This window comes from Haplochromis burtoni, unplaced genomic scaffold (assembly GCF_018398535.1).
Source record: "Haplochromis burtoni strain Fernald_Lab_line unplaced genomic scaffold, NCSU_Asbu1 Contig_47, whole genome shotgun sequence".
Taxonomy (NCBI): domain Eukaryota; kingdom Metazoa; phylum Chordata; class Actinopteri; order Cichliformes; family Cichlidae; genus Haplochromis; species Haplochromis burtoni.
In genome coordinates this window covers 1,056,079-1,077,726 of record NW_024582408.1, presented here as the reverse complement: position 1 = coordinate 1,077,726, position 21,648 = coordinate 1,056,079, and the positions used below count along the sequence as shown (strand labels likewise).

At 41.3% G+C, this 21,648-nt stretch overlaps 1 protein-coding gene across 2 annotated transcripts in view; it reads left to right on the top strand.

Annotated features, from left to right (window-relative positions):
• Positions 1–1,295: 1,295 nt before the first annotated feature.
• Positions 1,296–21,648, top strand: part of grik2 (glutamate receptor, ionotropic, kainate 2) — a 65,301-nt gene continuing 44,948 nt past the window's right edge. Inside the window, exons 1-3 of one of the 2 annotated variants that reach the window (XM_005921601.2) lie at positions 1,296–1,425; positions 18,735–18,902; positions 19,881–20,138. In XM_005921601.2, coding sequence (XP_005921663.1) covers positions 1,302–1,425; positions 18,735–18,902; positions 19,881–20,138 — 550 coding nt within the window. In that variant the 5' untranslated portion in view covers positions 1,296–1,301. Of the gene's footprint in view, positions 1,426–18,734; positions 18,903–19,880; positions 20,145–21,648 lie in introns of both variants that reach the window. The other variant, XM_005921600.2, reaches the window with a different exon arrangement.

Sequence of the window (21,648 nt, the reverse complement as noted above, 5' to 3'; positions counted from 1 at the left end):
TGAAATCCCGTAAAAGAGCTTCTGAAAGGGAAGTCACGAATGACAAAACACAAAGTGGGCCCACATATCCCACTGGGGTGCAAAGGAGGAGGGGGGGGGGAATCAGTGCAAAGCTATCCTGCTGACATCACATCGCTTGTGCACGGTGCATGGCCATTTAGAGCGGTGTATAAGCTTTACAGTGTTTTCTTTATCTGCCGAATTCAGCAAAAATACCTGAAGTGCTAAATCACTGCTGGTTGTTTGAATCCTGAGTGAGATTGCTGCTTATTTCTTTGACTAGACTGTCTCTGGCCGTGGTGCTGAAGAGAGATCAAGCGGAAACGTACTAATCGAGTGTTAAATAGAGTTAACATTTGCCCTTTATCACATGCCACTTCGGTTACAAGATAATTTAATTTGATCAGTGGCATAACTTTGTTTGATAATTATATAGTCCAGAGCCTCCTGACTCAGATTTACTTTGCCTTCATGGGTGCATTCAAACCTGGTAGTGATTTGAACTGGTTGCAAAAGTTAGCTACCATTACCGTGTGCACTTTAACGATTGCCCATTTATAGACACACCTATAAATGCCTGCGAACTTGGTGGGCAAGTTATGAGAGGAAACTGGGAAACAGCTTCCTAGAAACGTGGTACGAAGAGAGAATTAAAGTTTTACACTGCTAGCTTTCAATTATTTTTCTCCCTTATTCCGCCATTCCATCCCTCCTTTCATTTCCCTCCTCCCTGCTCGGCATGTCTCTCCGTCTTTCTATCTGTAGTCTATCTCCATCTCCCCTTTCTCCCCTTCTCTCTCAGTCGCGCTCACTCTCTCTCGCTCTCTGTTGCGCGTTCACAATACTAACCTTGGCTCGACGTCAGAGCCTGTGCAGCAGTGCAGTATAATGGGAGCGCAAGGAACCCAGAGCGCCTCATAGGGGGGTGCATATCGCTGCTGTATCCTCTGCTTGGCGCTGTCTAGCTCCTTTCCAACCCACTCCAGTTCCTCACCTATAGCCCATGCTTGGGCTCCCTCCTCCCCACTGGATCCGTACCCTTCGACATGGATGTCCCGCCGTCCCGCGACCCCGAGGATTGCTGTTTCTTGGCGCAGTGAAGAAGGAAGAGGAGAACGGGAAGGGGAAGGAATCATGCCGGGACTGCTAATGGATTTAGGGAAAGCGCAAGTGACCATGCCGTGATCTTGCGCATCCAGGGCCGCCGTTACCCTGCCTTGCCCAACAACCGTAGAAGAATTACGAGGGAATCGAACCCGCGCACCGAGGGGAATAACCACTGTGCATTTTTTTAAAACAACATGAAGATTACCTCCCATCATCTGATGATAACCAGTCTTGCTTTCAGGTCCAACCTCAGGCTGATCCCGCTTCTGCTGCTGTTTCTTGGTTACTCTCGCGGGATGCCACACGTTTTAAGATTTGGTAAGTAATCTGTTTATAACAATGTATCATCGACGTTACGATGTCTAATCACAACAACTACTAATAAGATTGGCCACAGCGGCACGACACATTGGCGGGATGCAGGCTGTGGAGATATTTTTGTCCCACTTTTGTCACGTTTTCCGTTAAGAGTTTGCAAATAATATCGTCTGCACTTTTAAAATCGCGTTTAGCCCGGCGAATATTTCATAGTGTGCCTTTATAATGTCACTGTATTTCGTAACAGTGTCTTCGTGGGGTTTTACTTAGTGCTTCGTACGATCAGCGACGAATGACGCTTTCCAGTGAACTTGAAATCACCGTTACAGTAACTCTGGACGCTTAAAGGCAGGAGTAGTCTATGCAACAGTTCACGGCTATGAAGCTCACCACCAGAGCCGCCGCTTAAATCTCCTCACCCTGCATCCTGAATCATCCCGTAGGTCTTTTAAACTGCTGACTCTCCAGCACATCCTCTGCAGTGAATGTTTACATGTAACCATTAGCTTGCTTTCCGAGAGTGGATCAATTATTGATCTGTGAAAAGTGTCGATCAATGCGCCGGGCAACGGGCTACTTTATATCCGAAATCAGAGCGAAGAGCTTCCCATCAGGGAATTCCCACGATTTTTCTTAATTCACACGGTTGTTGCCGTTTAAACAGATACTTGCTTGTTTCCAGTGCTCACTGGATGTGCCCTTACCCAACACTGTGTCTCAGATTAGCTGTGTAATTCGGTAGTCTAAAAGTTGAGGCACTCCTTTAAAAAATATCCTGGTGAGTTAATTAGACACTTTAAAAGGATTAAAGAAGTAATTCTTCAACACTTGCCACTACGGCGAATTTTCCCCGGTACATAACTTCAAAACAGTGCCATTAACGCCCGTGTTCCTGTCTGAAAGTCACTAAATCGCAGCCTCCCGTGGCTTCCTCTGATGCTTAATTAGATCCGTCTCAGGGTGGCTCTTTCTGCCGCTCTCTGTTGCATTTACAGAGAACATCTTGGAGTGACAGGGGAGCCGCCACGACAGCGGATGTCATCAAGTGTTGACAACACATCCTTACAATCCCCAGTTCTCCTGAGGGTCCTGTTTAAGAGTCAGGCCGCGTCCGCAAGAGCCGCCGCTATGGCAACGGGATGTGCTTGTCTTCCTGCTTCTTCCTCAGCAAGACGCGCGATTTCCCGTCTCGCGTGTTCCCTGACAGACGCCGGGCGTCTATTCAGTAATCCTCGGAGGACGGTAAAGTCCTTGCACTGGCTAATAGCAAAGTTTTCAAGGCGGCAAATAATATCGAACATTCCCAAGAGACAAAATCCAGATATCATTCTGACCATGGTTACCGCTTTATGCATATTTATTGTTCGTGTGTGCTTGTTTTATCAGTGCAAAGGTTAGACGTGTACCTCCCCATACCAAAGATGTCGCCTGTGCTAACAAGCTGGATCTGTAAGGCATCTGGTATCAGCAAGACAGACAGAACCATGTAAGATAAGAGGTGTTTCGTGTCACTGAGATCTTTTGCCCTGGGTGAACCCATGCTTGATATTTTCTCCTTCTTCTGGTGGAAGTGACAGTCAGAGCGCCTGGCACGCGTCTACGAGCCGGGGCTCTGTCCTTGGTCCTGAACAAGCGCTTGTTTAGTCGCACGGACTTGGCAGCACAGCCGCCTGTTGCTGAACAACTCTTCCTTTTCACAACACACTGATACACCTTCTATAAACAACTTAGTCTTTGTTTTTTGTTTGTTTGTTTGTTTTTTTTATGCACTATAATATCTGTCATTCAAGCGCCACGCTCTATTGTAAAATGGCTCCATTTTCTGCACTGTAATTCATTCTCCTTAGAAAAATAAGTTTATGTGTCTGTATTTGCTTCTGAAAGAGCCGAGTTTCCTAAAGAGAAATATAGTTAAATTAGAGATTTATGTATCAGCTTATATAAAAAATAACACAACATGTCAGTCATGCATGCACACGGGAGAATTACAAATCCCTTTAAAGACATTAGAGTCCATCCAGTACATTTCTTGTCCTGGAGGATGTGCTTACTCAGCAGATAATCCCAGCTGCTCCTGCAGAAGGCTGGCTAAATGAGGAGGTCAGCTCCCCTGGGTCCGTCTGTTCCTTTCCTGCCCCAAGATCCCTTTTGCCCAGACAGGCGGCTCACATTGTAAAAACCACTGTTCTCCTGTCAGGCTGAGACCTCTACACAAAGACACACTGTAACACTACGGCATAGTCAACCTTTTGCATTCATAGCTCCAGTCTCACCATGTAGAGCGACAAGTGTCGGAGGAGAAAGAAAAAAAAAACAGTGTTCAGGCCACCAGCTGCAGGCAAATATGCTGAGCCCATTCCCATACTGAGTTGAGTTATTATGTTCAGTGTTCCTCATTTATAAATCTTACAGGTAATTTATTTAGTTAGATGCAGAAAATAGAGCCAGCCCATACAAGTTGTAATAAAAAACCTCTTGAGAAAAGATTCTCTCTTCATTACTACTTCACATTTGCCTTCTGGGAGCACTGAATTACACTTTTTTTTAGCTACTGATGTTGCTAAGGGTCTTTGGGATAGAGAACAAAATGTTTCTGTCGTTTAATTTTCTTTTCCCACCCTTACAATGAAGGCTGCACACATAAATATGCAAAATGCCCGTTTTGAATATAATCTGAAACACAACTGCTTAAAATACATAAAATTCCAATTGTGTAGAAAGATCTGAACTAGCTTCCTGAAATAATTAAATAGCTTAGTGTCAGACGCTTCTAAAGCTCAGTTTTTCTCACTCACAGATGGCCTGTTAAAATTCAGTGAAGTGGAAATTCAATGTTTTCTTTCAAATCTGTCCCATAACCTGAAGGATCTCATTTTATTTTTTTTATTTTTTCCATGCAAATAACATTTTGTGCATGATCCTATTTAGCTGCCCCCAAATGTTCTGTCACACAAGCAGTGAGTCATCACATCTGCTATTCCAACCCAGATGACTTTGACTTACAGACCCGCATGTTATTCTAAAAATAAAGAAATTCAGTTGGAGAAATATCAACAGTGAAACTGAGACCGCCTTTTAATTCTGATGTCCGTAGTCGGTCTGTGACTGTGAGGTTGAGTGATAACCTTATCACTGCCATTTGGAAGCAGGGCTGGCAGATGCAGTGTGTCCCTGGGCTGTCAACTCCTGCTGAAAGCATTGTTGACTCAGAGATACTCATTTCATTTGTTTATTTCCTGCTTATACTTATATTTCCCCAGTACAGACGTGTGGGAATATTTATGACTAAAACACAACATTCTTTTTCATTTTGGAAAGGAAATCAAGCTTTTTTTTTCTAGTCCACTGGCAAAAGACACAATCCCCTCGGGTAGAAGAGAAGTTTATCTAACTCCTTCCACAATGCTGTGCCAGAATATAGGCTCTCTTTTGGGTGTCTAATATTTAAACCGCTTTATCCCCTCGTGGTGGTAAAATTAGAAGGTTGTTGAAAACGAGCAAGGATAGAGGGAACACATTCAATGGGAGTTTGTGGTTAATTGACTTTATTTGCTTTTGCTTTCTGCCAGCCTGAATTATCAGCATGCTAGAGTTTAGTTTAGGATTGCAGGAATTATGGCTAACACCCTGTGCCCTGGCCCACTGCCAGCATGTTCACAGCAAACATATTTAAAATGGGCACAAAGCTGCTTAAAATATTCACGTGTCACTTGACCCAATCAAAGCTTATAGAAATATGAAACTATCTCTGCTCGCAAATGATTTCCATGGTATAAAAATACCCACCGTGGGTTTCAAGAACAAAGAGGAGATCTGTCTTACATTAGCATGCAGCACCACACATGGGCTTGAAGCAGAGAACTATCTAGATGGATTTCTAAAACATGTTTACAGTCCAGAGTCTTTGAAGGTCTTGCTGTCATGCCTCAGTTACAAAAGGCTCAATGGTGATTAATTCAGGGTACATATTTCTTGCCATTTTGAAATGGCAAATATCTTTGAGGTATGAAATTAGTTTTTTTTTTCTTAGCATTAAGTCTTTTTCTTTTCTTTTTTTCTTTTCTTTTTTTTTTTTTTTGAGGTTTACCAGCAACTTTTGAAAAGATTATTTACATTGAAGGAGGCTTTAGCTGATTGACCTTGTTTGCAATGTAATCCTTTCTTTTAACACAGTCTGCTTTTATTTATTTATTTTTTTGTTGAAAATCAAACAGAATAAATCTGAGACCTGTGCTCCTTTACTTCCCAGCGCAAGGCTTGCCTTATGTATCGGCTTTCATTATTCACAGTCTGTCACTCTTTGTCGTTGTCACTCAGGGATTTTGCCGGGTATCAGAAGGGTTAGAGGTTATATGTGCAATTGCTCTGTGAAACTGTCCCTTGAGAAGAGCCTACAGCACATCTTGCTGCGTTGCTGCTGTGGCTCGGAGCCGACTGAAGGTCGGAGCTGAAAGCACTCACAGGGAATAATTTTTTCTTTTCCTTTTTTCTTTTGCATCTTTTAATACATGTGGGACTGTCCTTCTCGCTATCTCACCAAGGGAGCTGGAAGTAAATTTGAAGTCACTGAGAGGTGTAAGAAAAACAAGAGTGTTTGTTAGAGAGGAAAAGAGAGAGAAAGAGAGAGTCTGTGTAAAGTGTGAGTGAGATGAAAAAACAGTGAGTGTTGAGGCGTATACAGAGTAAAGATAGATTAGTTTGCCTCAGAGCGGTCCACTCTCAGCCCACTCTCAGTTGTGGTCTTTTATTACGGTTTTTTGATGGCTTCTATGAAGAGAGACGGAAAGGACAGTAGAGTATGTGGAAATGTAGTGGGAGGCCAGGAGTCATGCACTGCATCTCTGAATAAATGTCAGCAGTATCATATTAGCAAGTTGAAAATTTGCCTGGGACTGCAGATATGCATGAAATAGCTTTTATAGGAGTGAAAAACTGAAAATAGGTTGGTAACACAAATGTCCTTGTAGTTCCTTAGAAGAACTAAAACCCAAAATGTGTTTTCATTAGCCAGTCGTGTGGACATGTTGGGTTTGTCTCCACTTCAAATAGACTATAAAATAGTGTGAATCAATAAAAATCAGCATGCTGGGTTGCTTCGTTGAATATTGATAAAGGAAGGAAAACTGGCAGCATAGCAAATAAGGAGTGCCAAATCCCGGATGTCCCCTTTCCGTGTATCACAGGTTACCATCTGTGAGAATACAAACATGAATATTACAAAATAAAAAGCAAATGTGTGCTCAAAGCAGAATATGAGGGATTGTGCTAATATTGCATTGTGCTGTGAATTAATGACTTAAACAGCCACAAGCAGCAGCAGCTTGAGCAGGACCACATGGTTTTGAAGTGTTCCACACTTCTGAACTGGCTGTACTTCCAGTGTTGTCACAGGAGACCACTCAGGAGCAGGAACAACATGTCATGTTTTGTGTTTTACTGTAACAGGAGGTAAAAGGTGCAAGATCTTTAACTTTATACTAGCTCAAGTGCACTAATTGCCTTTTAAGTGATTGCTTAATAGAAAGAAAATAAAACCTGGCTTGTCACCTGTTTATTACGGTAAGATGGCAACGGGGCTAATTGTTAGTAAATGTTTACAGTGTATTTGTTGTATGATTAATGCATTAAGATAGTCTCTGATTGCCTTTTGTTGGTCGTGGGTTGTTGTTTTTTTTGTTTTTTTTGCTGAAGGGCTTGTTTACCAATATGTACTCATAGTTTTAGTGTTTTAAAGCTGTGCCTTAAGTTGAGGCAGTCAGATGTGAATTTCAAACACACAGATCAGGTAAACATTTCTGAAGGCATATATGCCATAAACGATAGCATTGACGTCCAAACTACATGGGATTCTGAAGTCAATCGATTGCAGAAAGCCCTCCGGCTGTGTTGGCTATGATGCAAGGCACTGAACAGGTCAGGATGTGGTGATTCACCTTCATTTCCAGCCAGCTGAATAAAGGAATAAAAGAAGGAGCAGAGCTATGGGTTGAAGGAGAGAAAGCAAAATTCGGGCTCCCATTGACAGCATAGAATGTCAGATGTATGAACATTTCTCTGTGTGAACCAAGGACACAGGGGGAAATGGGCTCTGTGGGAGGACATATTGAGGCAGGCTTACTTAAAATCATGTTCTTTGAACCAGCATGACGCTCCATTGTCAAGGCTGCACAAGGGCTATGCAAAATGCCTCCCCCTGCAATGTTGAATTTATTTTTTCTCTGCTTTCACTCAGAGGGTTTGTAAGTGTTTGGGTAGCTTTCTGATGTTGTTTTGATGACAGTTTTGAATGAAAAGATGAGATTAGACATATGTGAGGGGGGAAAAAACCGCAACAGTATAGGAAAGCCTAAGAATTATTAAATAAAGCAAAATAAACCACAGAGTTTGCAAAAGCATTTTTTGAGGCTTTAATAAGATAAGATAAGGCTTTAATGCTACCTGGCTTGGCTGCAGTAGGTTTTGATTGTGTTCTGCTGTTTGTCATCCACGCTCAGAGACAATCCAATTGAAATGACCTACTAAATCTGGCCCTTCTCCAAACATAACAGTGGACTGGAATAGGCTTGGTTTGATATTCCCATCTTGCACAATTTATTTTAAGAGCCTGAAGAGACATAATGAAGCCAATTGCTTCCATTTCTCTTACACAGCTTCCCATGAGATATACCCACAGCTTTTTAAAAATGACAAAGAACCCTGAATTTGCTACCCAACAGAGTTCGATTGAATGTGGGAAATGGTGAAATTACCTTAAAAAATAAGAAGCAGCAGATCAGGAGAAAGATTAAAGCAGGAGCCTTCATTTTTCACCCATTTCACCTCTTTAGCCTTTTTGCTTTTATCCTGAAAAGATGTTTTCTTATTTAGTTTGAAAAACTACACAACTGCACATATTTGAGGAGCTTTGCTTTTTAATCTGCTTTTTTTTATCACTTGCCCTCTGGCTATTTTCCTGCTAAAGTCAGTGTGCGAGTCTCTTTCATTTCTTTCTCTCTTTGCTACTGCGCAGCTGCCTGTGTTTGCAGAACAAGCAAGACAAATTGACACACCTTTGCAGCAAAGTGTACCTGTAGCTCTGATTATCAGCTAGCTTGTGTACAACAGTGGCTGATGGGAGGCTGATGAACCCAAACTAGGAGCTGACATTTTCCTGCCCTGTGGCTGAGGGAGAGAGGAGGGGTGCAGGTGTCCGTTCGGGTCTAATGCACCATCCATTCAGTCGTTTAATTGAGTGTCTTTTATCTGCCTCCGGTGACCTCTTTTATTCTCAATTTCTCCCTCTTCGTTTCCTTCCCTCATCTATTTTTTCTGTGCCCCACCCAGCTCTCTCTTCTTCTGTCTCTCTCTTTTCTTCCCAAGTCAAAATTCCTCTTTTTGCTTGTTTGACAGCACACCCATCTACCTGCATCTAGCTCTGACTTTAGACATAATGGCCTGCTGTTTTCTAAACCAATCTGATGGGCTGTGAGGAGACAGTATCATGCTGAGGTGCACTTTCAGCATCGAATTAATATCCAGAAAATAGACTTTTCTGTCCATTTTCCTCTTATTTTCTCTATTTCTTTGCCTTTGTCCTTCACTGCCCTTCCTCTCCATGTCGTCTTTGTTTCCCCTTTGGCTTTCAGCTTGTCTGCTTGTCATTCCTCTACTTTGTTCTGTCTCACTGCGATCAAACCTTACTTCTCCCTGTCTCCTGATCTCAGCGTCCTTGCACACAATGATGAAAATCCCCGTACTTTGGCATACAAAGTCGAAATCTCAATTTCAAAGCAAGGAATACCTTTTCAGTCGAATATTTTCATTTTCGTACACCCAGTCTGGAAAAGGAACATTGTATTTGGGCTTTTATCACCATTTAAATTGTGCCCAACATATAGAGCATATGCTATTATTATTACCTCTACACTCTCCATTTCATTTTCACAGCAGAAATAGCTCTGGTTAACTAATATAGATTTACTGCAGAGGAAAAACACTCTTGTTTTAACGCATTGCAACCCACTAGCTGTTAGTGCTGTTAATGCAATCTTATCCACTTATCCACTGCACATATGTTTTTCTTTCTTTTTTTCCCTCAATATCTTTTTGGCTTGTTAAAGTTTCCAGGCATCCATGTCATTATCTCCCTGAAAACAATAATGCCCTTCTTTGCAAAGATCTCTAAATTTATGAAGATTAAAAATTATTATAATTAGATTCAGTAAATCCAGCGAACGGGCTCATTTTTCTACCCTTCTCCATCGCCCTGTGAAAGCCCAACTGTTAGAATTAAAGAGCTGCCTCCTGAATTAATTCTTGACCTTTGCCTCTAACGGGAGATAACATCTGCCCTTCTACAAGAAAGAAAGTCTAATTTACTAGCCATTTTGTTCAAAATTACATTGGTAAGGGTGTAATACAGGGCCATTTTGATGAACAAGAGAACAGTGCGAATTAGAATGAGTGCAGCAAAAGGAGCAAGGAGGACAATAGACTCTCATATAATTTGCCGAGACTTAATTGCAGCATTATAAATTGAACTTCTTTTTGGCTCTGCACCAGGGCTGGATACATATGATAAATGTTATATGTGTTGTAAGTTAAGGCTATCCTGTTAAAATATTCTCCCTATATCGGAGTGTTTTTAGCGCCTGAAATGAAATGTTAAGAAATGGTGCGATAGTGAGATGAGTGTCTTAACACCCTGCTTTTTGGCAAGTATGCTGGAGACAGTTAGAAATCCCTATGCTTAACTTTTAAGACTGTGAGATTACTGTTAGTCAAGTTCTTATCTATATTTATTTTGTTGAGTGATACAGCTTGAGGGCTGAAGTATCCAGGGACGCTCAACACACCCAATCCATCCTGCATTACGCTTCCCAGTTGCGATGCCGTAAATGGCGATATTATCACAGTGGGGAAAATTAATATAAACCAAGGATGCACATGCATGGTCACAATGTTCTCCAGGCTGGACTCCTTTAGCCTGCAGTGGATAATTAGCATCTCTCACACGTGCTTAGGCTTGATTAAAACTCAGTTTACAGTGAGCAGTGCTGTGAGGTCGCCATCTGTCACCTGCCGAGGCCACCATGAGATGTACTCTAGTCTGAGGGAGTGAGAAAGACCCTGTGTGTGTGTTTGTGTGGGTTTGTTTCATAGAGTAGAGAAAAAGATGAGGCATACGAAGAGAAATGGCAAAGACAGGTGAGGCATGAAGCAGCAGGAAACATTCTATTAAATAAGTTGCGCTGCTCAGTCCCTATGGCCTGTATATTAGACACAAATCACATATTTTCTGTGTGGGCAGAAAAAGTGTCTGACTGCACTTTTGAGATTTGTATTATTTACGTGAACTGCATAACCTTGTGACTGCAGTTTTAGGAATGCTCATGTTTATACATGGAATTCAGATGGGAAGTCTGAGAGCTCTAAGGCTCATAAAACCTACAGTGTGTGAAAGCCACTGTATTTTCCCCCAAATGCATGTGCATTAGTCAAATAAGACTTTTTGTTTTACCCCCCTCTAAAATACAGAATAAAAATACAATGCTGCAGCTGTAATATAAAGTACATCACAACTGCAAAGTGTATATTTGTTCTGATGATGATGAACCAAAGACATTTACATACCTCACCACAAAATGTGGAAACAATGCACATAGACTTTTTTTTCCCCACAAATAAATAAATAAATCTTATTTCCATAGTATCGTGAATATTTCATGGTATACCCTGGAACAGTTGGGCAGGTGGGAAGAATGCATTAAAAAATCATGCTGCAGCAATGAGGGGGCCAAGCACCTCACCGAGACATAGTTTTCACAACCTTGGTAAGGGTTGCCGAGTCTGTACACCAAGTTTGGTGTTAACACACTTGCTGAGATATGATCTTCTTTCTTGGGATGTACTGCTCCGATTTTTTCCATTTCTGATACGATACAGAAACCTTGGCATCAGGTAGCTGCTGATACCACGTACTGCTCCGGAACCAGTGTTAAATTAGTAAGCTTTTCTCCTCACTGTGAGGCCGGGAATCTTTTATATGTAAGGCAGCATCCGAGCTCAACATGAAGATTGCTTTGCAAACTTTATAAAATATAATAAAATAAAATACGACAAATAAGTACATGAAAGAATGTAAATTTACTGAATTGGTATTCATTAGTGAAATGCTAAATTACACAAGCCAATGAAAAGTTACAAAGGAAAATTACCAGTGTAATTAAAGCTTCTCATTGGTGCATCCCTACATATCTTTACAGATTGTGATTGGCTGTAATGCTTTGGTAATGTAATGTTTAAATCCAGATACTCCATTTAAAAAAAAAAAAAAGGATTTGAAAAAAAATCCTCTACTTGATCCATGGAGACCAGTGACCATATTTTGTCAATTTAGCATAGGTAACCAAAGTTATGTGCATAAGTGCACCTCCAACTTTGGCTTGTTCATGGCCCTCAAAGCACAGACGTTAAGATAGTAGACAGTTCCCAGTCAGGATGGTGAGTTTCACAATGTTTTGCCATGACAGAACTGACTCCAATGGCAGCAAAAGAGGAAGATGTGATCATGTACATAAGAAAACGTAGAAGCCCAATTTAATCCAAAGCACTGTTGCCTGTCACCCAATAAACTCCCAGTCTCTGTATCTGTCACAGAGGCGAGAAAAAAAAAAGCCTTTCAATGTTCCCCACAGAGAAACAACATAAAGACAACTGAAAGCTATTTGCCTGCGAAGAGTGAAAATGACTCCTCTTCCCGAGGCACCACTGAATGATGCCTCAGCAAGAGCTCAAAGGTGTTACCACCTGTGTACATCTCATATTACAACAACCATAATGTCTTTTGTTGTGTACCTCTGATGATTTGTGTGTAGCAGAAGTGTCAGCAGATATTTTCTGAAATACCTCTCATCTAACCACCCCCATGGAAAATAGGGAATTGTCATTAGATTGTTTTAAACCAGTTTTAATACGTTCTAATATACATACAGTTCTGATAATATATAAAATATTAATGTAGCCCAAAATGTAATTATCTCCTCTTGTTCTGTAATGTTAATAAATCATTTTGGGGTAAAAAATTATTTCTCTGCATGCCTGTTTGGGAAGAGATTCTCACTGGGGGTGTGCAGTGTGCAATGTGGGAAACAGATTTGTGATACTAACTGAAATTTTAAAGCAATTTTTAAAAAATAAAGTAACCCTTATTAGTATTAAACTCCTTTGTGACCTTTTTATGGGTTTATAAGGAGCTTTTTAACAAGCTTCGTAGCATGTATCTATGTGAGCGTGTTTGGTCATACAGCAAAACAACCACAGAACGTGTTTCTTTAGGGAGGTTGTGCAATCTCAAGTGCAGGCACATATTTTCTGTGAATAGTCAGAATGTGTGTGTGCACCCTTATATGCCTATGTGTGCAGGCGAGTGTGAGCACTTAGTGCTTATACATCTTATTTTCACAGTAGTTGGTATTTCTTTTCAGTTGCTTTCACAATTCGAGAGCAGTGAAGAGGCTGGAAACCGCTAGCAGACAGAAGTCATTTAGGAATTCAGCAATTCAAGGCCTGTGGAAGTGTACTCACAGTTTGGCACAATTAGTACCAAAAGGGGTCCCTGCTTGACAAATTAGCACACAAAATGTCAGCCGGTAGTTTAGCACATCCACAATAAGCCCTTGCAAATTAGCACATACTTTGAGGAGGGAGCTGGCACATTATTATGAATAGAGAGAGCCTAGCAAATTAGCACATCTGTTGCCAGCGCCTGGAATTAATACATGTTATATGATCACTGGTTTCCCACTTGGAGCCGGGTCAGGGATGAGGGCCATGGCACACATTCTAATTGAAGACAGTATGTGCTCATTATAAGAGATTGATGAAATTGATCTTTTTGCAATGGATAAGCTCATTATTACTCTGAGTTCAGCTCAAGTTAGGCATCTTTAAATGCTGCAGGCGGGAGCTATAAATTCTCTCATCAGCCACATTTTCCTTGTACTCAGTGGATTCTTGCATGACAGCTTTGTTTAGTTTCAATCTTCGAAGTGCGTGATTGTGTCTGTTTGCACTTGTATGTTCAAGTGTGTGACTAACTCTGAGTCTTAGCATCCAGCAGTGGCAGGTGACAGTCCAGCCCAGTGTCAAGAGGCTTTAAGGTGACAGGAGTGATTCTATTCTGGAGAAAACAGCAACAAGCCAGACAAGCTAGATAAAAACTGTTGTTCACACACAATACCTCCTATGGGTTTCATCTTCAGCTTCGAATGGGTTAGCTGATTATAGATTTGTTTTTTATTGATTGGTAGTACTTGTTTTTTTCCCTTATTTTTCATGCTGTATATCATATTCTGTTTTAACTATGCTTGGTACTTTTGCAGCAAATGTGCATTCCTGATTTTGTGCCACCAGTGACGAACGTCGCAGTTATTTTGATTCACCTAAACGTATTGACTTATCAATCTCTGGCAACCCCTCATCATCTAGTCCTTGATTCGGAGTTATATTTAGGAGCTGCTCATTAACAGCCCGTTAATTATCAGGTCGCTGCTGATTCCTTCCTCATTTGTTCCTCAGCTACATTTCACATGTTGCCTGCATCACACTCTAAAGTGCTACTCTTGGGCTCACTAGACACAACCAAAAATGTATTGAGCATCTTTCTAAACACAATATTGTTTTATTTGCTAGTTTTACAGTTGTCCTCTGTCTTGCTCTTTCAGTATTAATGCTCATCAAGATAATAAGACCATAAAGGATGTAGTTGCCAAACAATGCATTGGCATGTATAGTCTTGGCTACAAAATGTTTAAACACAGCATGCATCTCTTATCGTGCACACAGACTAAAATAGTGAAGAATGTCACACCTCCAAAAGCAATGAATATTTACAAGAAGTATTTGACAAATAAGCCGACATCCTGCAGTGATCCAAATAGTTATAATATTTGTACAGACTGCAGAAGATTTTTTGTATGATTGGCTGTCATAACACGAGAGCGCTTCCAGCAGAGTTTGAGTATCCTGTGTGCTGGTCAGATTTTCAGGGATCTTCAGGTCGAGATAGAATTGGCTCTTGTGTGGCATAGGAAGGTCAGTCATCAGCTCTAAGAAGGGGAGCTTCAGATTAATGACCAGGGGCGGCGAATCTCTGCAGGCCTTCATGCATCATGTCCCATTCACCGCCAAACATGTCAGGGTGCGCTCCCACTGGGAATTTCAGGGATATTTATGGAGCGTTTCCATCACTTTTGCCTCCTGCCTGTTGCACTGATCCTCTCTGGCTGAAAGATGGAGGAAGGAAGAAACGGGCCAGCGGGTTAGGGTGTGGTAGATGTTGGGGTGTGGTGGGTGGAGGTCTTGCAGCCAGACTGAAGGCTTTCATGCGCATACCTGGGCCATTTGCCTTAGCAACGCGGTTGCTCGCATGTTGCCATGGCAGCCACCCGACTGCCCACTGCCATCCTGCAGCTGCACTGCTGGTCATTAGTCACAGAGACAGGTCGTACACACTATCACAATGCCCTTCCTCCACCAATCAGCTCCTCACATGCCAAAAGTGCCGGTGCCTCTCAGCCATAGCATAGCTGCATGAGTCGCCATGGCAACATATCTAACTCCCATCTCTCATTGTACAAGAGCATCCTTCAGTAGAGAGAGCTAATTGTGTTAAATGTATTTTCATTCACAGTTTGCAATGCTTCGCAAGTGCTCACAATTCAACAAAGTAATAAAAAAAAAAGTCTTAGCTTTAATCTTTGTTCCAAACAGCATGTGATCAGCAGATAGACTTTACTGAATGTGATTTTCAAGGTTGTCTGTTACTAGTGTTTTTCAAGTATGCCCTTCAGAGATGTACTTTTTCTGTGTACAGAAGTTAATTTAGAACAAACTTAACTTCTGAGAGATATTAAGCCAGTGAGCAAGTTATTGCATGAATTGTAATCCAAAATACACTTCATTAACAGTGATAAAACATTAAAAGGGAGGAAAGTATACAGACACCCTCCCGCATTACGCTTTGGTCTTGACTTTCCGCTCAGTCTTTCTCTCTTTCTTTCAGTGACACACGGGCACACACATATCCAGGCACACTGAAACACTCCGATCAGCGGGCCCTGTTTTCTCGTCAGAGTGATTATCCAGCTCATAACTCACTCAGAGCTTTCATTTGCACCATAATTCAAACCAATCCCAGTGATGGAAGCTCTATAATTCTTACATGCACACACACACGCACACACACAGGCTGATTATCTCAGCTGCAACTCACACACCTGCAGTCACACGGACCACAAAAACAAGAGAAAGGAGAAGATAAATGCAAATATAATAGGTAGAGTGTTATTAGACTTTAAACAAGGTAAATATACATTAACTCGTATGGGTTTTAATGTCACTTATGTCTCTTGAAAGATGCATAACATCTACTTTGGGAAGGAGCACGAGATGGATTAGTCTCTATAATCAATAGTGCAAATGAAAACCAAGGATTCATGTAGCACATTAGATTCAAAGGAGCACTAACGCAAACGATAACCACTGCTATTCCATTTATTAGCATTTTGAAATTTAACTGTAAATATTTTATGTTATCCTCTGCAGACTTTTATTTAATGTTTCTTCTCTGAGTTCTTAAGGTACATGATTTCTATCAAACCAGCATGCCCAAGACATACAGCTTGCCAGGGAAATCAGATGTACATAACCTAAAGTCCTTATGCTAATTTTCAACAGCCCAGTGGAGCTCAGCCTGCTCCCTCAGGGCTATACTGTAATAATTATCTATTAGGTCAGACTGACATGATTTCTATCATCTTTAATGGTGATTTTTGGGTATTCGCTCCTTTGAAGATTAATGTGTCATTTCAGTAAAATGAAAAGCCATGAATAGCAACATGTTCGCATCACATCGCTGGATAGGAGGAGGATTTACACATGAAAAAATCATTAACTCAGCTCACTGAGTGACACAGTGACGCTCAGAATGTGTGCTTCATTGCCTTCTTAACTTTGTACATATCTCTTATCACAAACTGCAATGCTGGACTGGGCTATATATAAATGAAAATTCCATAAAATAAAGTAAGAACCCCCAATATATGGCTGTACTGTGGTGACAGTGACAAAGCTCCCTTCCCCGGGTTAATGACATCTTCTTTGCCCTCCTGCTCTCATTTTCTATCACTGCCTGCCATGGCCAGATGCTATTTATAGCCGCTATCTGTTACTGTAAAGCCCTCTTTCTTTCTGTACTCTTTCAAAAAATGTGCCACTCTTTCAGTTTTACTTCCCCCTTTGCTCCGTATAATTGAATCAATAAACAGGCTTTAAAGTTTTTCATTTTGGATTCAGTCAAACTGACTCTCTGTCCTCCAAGAGGATGGGATCCATAGAAGGACTCGTGAACTCTGCTCTCGTCTTCTGGAGTGTTTCTCAGAGCTCCTTTCACAACACCCTTTCATCTTTCCCCCCTCATGCATTCTCTTTTAAGTTTGATTTTTGTATAGCCTTCATGGGATTTAGACCACTTTCAAAGGTGTATCAGCTGTTGAAATGTGTTGTCTTCCTATGTTTTTATTTTCATAGCTGAAAGTGGCTGATTGACTCCAAAGCTGTTTCACCACAGGCATATTCAAATATTGTTGGTGTGATTTAATATATTAAGAATAATAATAACTGTATATGTATAGCACTTAAAAAAAAACAACACACAGTGACAAAGTGCTTTGCAGTTGGGATAAAAACACATTAAAAGCAAGTGTCCATATTTATACATGCAAACACAGAGTAATATGCTACATAATGCTGCATATCAGACCCCCTTTCACGCGGTTTTACCTCATCCTGTTGATGGATGTGTGAAAATTCTCTCTGACCCCAGTTACACCTGAAATTGCATATGTGCTGAGTGGCTGGCTTGTGGATTAGATGATGTGAACACTGATATATTTTCATAAATGTTCCTAAAACCCATTAAAAACAAAACAAAACAGAACATGCAAATTTGGTGCAATTTTTTATACCCAATTCCAGGAAAACATTTTAAAACTTCCTATGATTCAAAGTTCAAAATGATCCTTTTTTATTCTCCTCTTTGGTGCATTCCCTTAGTTTATCCACTTTGTGAATCAAGCTCCTCTTCCTTTAAGCCAGCGTTCCTCGAAATGGCTTGCAAACAGAAGGTTGGGTCAAAGCCAGAGCAACTACTGTAGGGATAGCTGCTCTAATTGACATCCTAAAGATCCAAGACTTGTGTGAGATGGGTGTTTATAGCAGTCTAAGAATGACTTGCGTCACCTGTGGGACCATCTACAATTTCAAAAGGATCCCAAAGACAGAAAATAGGAGAAAGCATACCAAGTCCAGTGTAAATACATGCAGATAAATTATGCTTGACATAATCAGAAAACAAGACACATTTGTAGTGGCTCACTTTAAACATTGATATTCTTTGTCTCGGATCCTGAAGTGCATAAATAGACCAGCTGGAGCATTAATTGTCCCTGTTGTGCTCAGAATAACTGACAGTTCTGAAGGATGCTATTTTAAACTGACAACACCTTTCTTTGCAGCAGTAATTATAGTGTCTGGTTATGTAAAAGTTTTTATTTCATCAGTTACAGACACCAAAAAGGTAACAAGATTTGCCAGACAGCAACAGAACCAACCGAGTAAACAGTGAGATATACAGTTAGGTTCATATGTTTTTAATTAGTATTGTTAAAAATGCCCCAATGGCATCTTAATTTCTGATTTGATTGACCTTCTCGTTATCTGTCTTTCTGACTTGCCTCTATTTATACCCACTTTAAATATGTTTCTGATTTCCCCCGTGGCTCTTATTCTCTCGTCTACCTTTTCACTTTAATTTCCCTCTGCTCTTGCCCGGCTTTCTTTGCTCGCATCTCATTTGAGAATCATTTAAATCAATGGGACAACTGGTAGAGTGAACCTTTCTGTCAAGGCTGAGCGAGGGAGTTAAAGAAGGGCAACCACCCCTGAACTCACCTCCCAATGCAACTAATTGCCTATAATTACGCCGACGACTGCCACAGAATGCAAATCAGCAGGGATCCAAATGCCTACTCCGCATTGTAAATCTGTTTCATGTCAGCATGAAACTGAGCTGTGAAAAGCATTGAACACAGCAGCATCAATAATATGAGTACAAATACTTAAAAAATGATGCACTGCTTGAGCTGTAATTGCCTGCATCATATCCATCATTTACTTGAAGGTTTCTTGTGTTAAGGAATCTATGGCAATTATAGGAGGCTGGACTCGCCATTCAAACGTCTTGTTCTCTCCTGCTTTTTATCCCTCAGGAGGAATATTTGAATCCATTGAGAGCGGCCCCTCGGGAGCAGAGGAACTAGCCTTTAAATTTGCCTTGAACACAATCAACAGGAACCGCACATTGCTCCCCAACACCACGCTGACCTATGACATCCAGAGAATAAACATCTTTGACAGCTTTGAGGCTTCCCGGAAAGGTGAGTCAAGAGGAATGGAAAGGACGTTTAGCTGAATCTCACTGTGAGTGCTTTTTGTTCTTACATGAATTAGTATTTTACAGGTAGCCATTCAGACAAACGCTGCACACTCTACTTTCCTATTTGAGTGTCAAATCGATTCATGTTTTATCAGTTAAAAGGATAAAAGTAATGTCCATGTATAGCTTGTATTTTTATGCTGTAAAGCCCATGTGTAATGCATTAACCTTTTGTAAAGGAAACCTAAAACCTGCCCTGTTGGTCGCTGATGATGGACAAGCATTTGTGTTCATGGTGTCTGAAATCTCAATTTACTGCTCACAGTAAAGAAGATTATTGCATCATTATTATTATTATGAACGTGTAAACCGGGCAGTGATTCGAGATAAAACCACAGAGTAAATCGTAGAATATTTTCTGTTATTCGCCCCATCTAACCACTAATGCAGTTTACATCCACAAACGACTTGACATTTATTTGTTAAAATGGGCTACTAATTGACAGAGTTTAAAGAGAGTTGAGCTAACGAAGGGGAGAAAAATGACCAAAGATACCTTGTGAAGTCCTCACAGTTGCGAGGCTTATTAATTTGCTATTTTTTTCTCCGAGTGTTCCCATCTTTTTTTCCCCCTTCTCTTTGTTTGCCCACATCAATCACAACCACAGTGGAACAGTGTGAAAGATGTTCTCCTTCCTACTCAAACAGAGGTCCAGCTTGTATAAACAACGCTCCGAACCGCTAGCAGCTATAAAAGAAAATTCCACAGTCGGAATTAAGATTATCCGCTGGGCTGAGGAAATTATTAAGCACCGGTTCTGTTTATGTTTTGGTTGCTTCGGGTGACATGTGGACAAAAAAAAAGAAAAAAATTGAGCAGAGAATATGAGATATAGTGAAACTTAAAAGCATAACCGAAACATGAAACTAACTGTCTTTTTGTTTTCTTTTGTTTTATTTTTCCTTGCTACCCCGTCAGCATGTGACCAGCTTTCCTTAGGTGTGGCGGCCATTTTTGGCCCCTCACACAGCTCGTCAGCTAACGCGGTCCAGTCCATCTGCAATGCTTTGGGAGTGCCCCACATCCAGACCAAGTGGAAGCATCAGGTGTCAGACAACAGGGACTCGTACTATGTCAGCCTATACCCTGACTTCTCCTCCCTCAGCAGAGCCATTCTCGACCTGGTGCACTTCTTCAAGTGGAGAACAGTCACCGTGGTCTATGACGACAGCACAGGTACAGGTACAGTCGGTGTCTGTCTTCATTTTCCACTGGTGCGTGTTTTGTGTGATGATGGATGTGACAATTCTTAAAACCAACCAAAAAACAATGTCCAGTAAGAAAGAAGTACCAGGTGATCTACAAAAAGCAGCAGTGCTGCTCAGAGTTCAGAGAGTGCTTTGTAACCTGTCAAGTTAATTCAGAAATCAATAGCTTACTGTTCTGCCTTAGTCCTCCAGGTGCTGCCCATGTCAGTCTTCCAGGAGAGTGAGCAGCAGCACAGAAAAAAAACGAGAACCACATTACCCAGAATGACCCTGTGTCTCTTCAGATTAATGCAATGCAGAATTGTAGTATGTGGGCGCTGACAACAGCCATTAATAACACACAGAGACACTTGATCTCTGAGGGTGGCAATCAAATGAGTCTCTGAGCCATTTTGTCTATCCTGTGACTTTGCGGAGTGCCTCGTAACGTGCTTTTTAAAAGGCGAGTCGTATTTTAGCTGGAGTACAGTGAGAGTTTTACAAGGTAAAGTATAATCACTCTAGAGAAGATAACAATATTCAAATGCGTATTCACAAGTTATGAGCTTTTTGGCATGACGTGGTTGACAAGTAAATGTAAGTAAATTACAGAGCAGAGAGGAGGATTAAATTTTCAGGTTGCCTAATGAATTCAATTTCTTCTCTCCACCAGTCTATATAGTCTTGTAGTTGACATCCTATGCAGCGCCTCTAAATAGATACGAGAGCCCTTTTGTTCCTTTTGAAAGCATCACTTTTACAGCCATTTGACTTCTTCAAGTGTCTCTTCTTCCACATCTGTGATATATTGTAAATAGCCAATCCTGCAGCGTTCTAGCACTCATACATTAACCTCAGCTGATATCCCATTGGCTCGTCCCGCTTGCCACATTATTTTGACTCAGCTCCTTGACCTCCCCTCTCTTCCTACCTTGGAGCTCAGTATGTTAACACCCTCACTCTCCTGCAAACTGTCCCGGAGAGATGCCAAACGGGGTGATCTCTCACCTTTCTCTGCATCAGATAGGAGCTGCTTGGGCCTCCTCTGTGGTACGTATAGGCTGTAACGCACCTGACGCCCTGAAAAGTGTGACAGCTGCACAGCCATGTTGTTTACCACCTCCGTTTCCACCCGGTCTCAGGCTGTAATCACACAGCTTCATGCTCCAGAGCCCCGCGCTGCTGATTGGAGCCTATCTGACGGCTGACAGGAAAAACTATCAGAGGGGATAAAATATTCACACACAGCCGTTAGAAGATCCAGGGGGAAAGTCTGAAGGAATTAGCCAGAGCCCACAAACATCTACAATGACAGTGTTTCCCAAACGTTGAGCTCCCTTGACAGATTTTTTTTCCTAGCTTAACACCTCCCAAAGTGTCAGTTCGAACAAAAACAGGGAGACGCAGACATGCCCTAGAGTAGGGATCTATTGGGATTACCTGAGGAAAGCTGTATAGGTTCAGTATTCCTCCCTACAATGGTACTTTTCAAGGCGAGA